Raw genomic sequence first — 293 nt, 5'->3', positions numbered from 1 at the left:
GGCGCTGCGCCGCCTGCTGCTGCAAACAGCAGCAGCAGCAGCAGCAGCAGCAGCAGTGTGCATGCATGCGTCTGCGGTGTACGTACAGCCCCCATGCACTCGCTGGACGGCCGGCTGACCCCCGAAGGGGCCCTGGTTTTGTCGAAGTCCAATTTTGATTTGCTGCAGAGCTTTGGGGGGCCCCCCCGAGTTGCTGCTGGGGGGGCCCCCCCGGAAGTGCCGCGGGTGCTGCGGCTGCGGGACGTGGAGACTGGGGAGCTGCTGGAGCTGCAGCAGCAGGGCGCTGCAGCGGG

General features: G+C 68.6%; 1 protein-coding gene across 1 annotated transcript in view; it reads left to right on the top strand.

The window, feature by feature from the left end:
- Positions 1 to 93: 93 nt before the first annotated feature.
- ETH_00036760 (uncharacterized protein) overlaps positions 94 to 293 on the top strand; it is a gene marked incomplete at both ends in the record, with an annotated part of 615 nt that continues 415 nt past the window's right edge. Inside the window, one exon of the mRNA XM_013374565.1 lies at positions 94 to 293. Within this exon, the coding sequence (XP_013230019.1) occupies positions 94 to 293 (200 nt within the window).

This window comes from Eimeria tenella, genomic scaffold (assembly GCF_000499545.2).
Source record: "Eimeria tenella Houghton genomic scaffold, Eth_scaff2131, whole genome shotgun sequence".
NCBI lineage: Eukaryota > Apicomplexa > Conoidasida > Eucoccidiorida > Eimeriidae > Eimeria > Eimeria tenella.
Note: the sequence above shows the minus strand (reverse complement) of the source record. Positions and strands in the feature narration are given on the sequence as shown.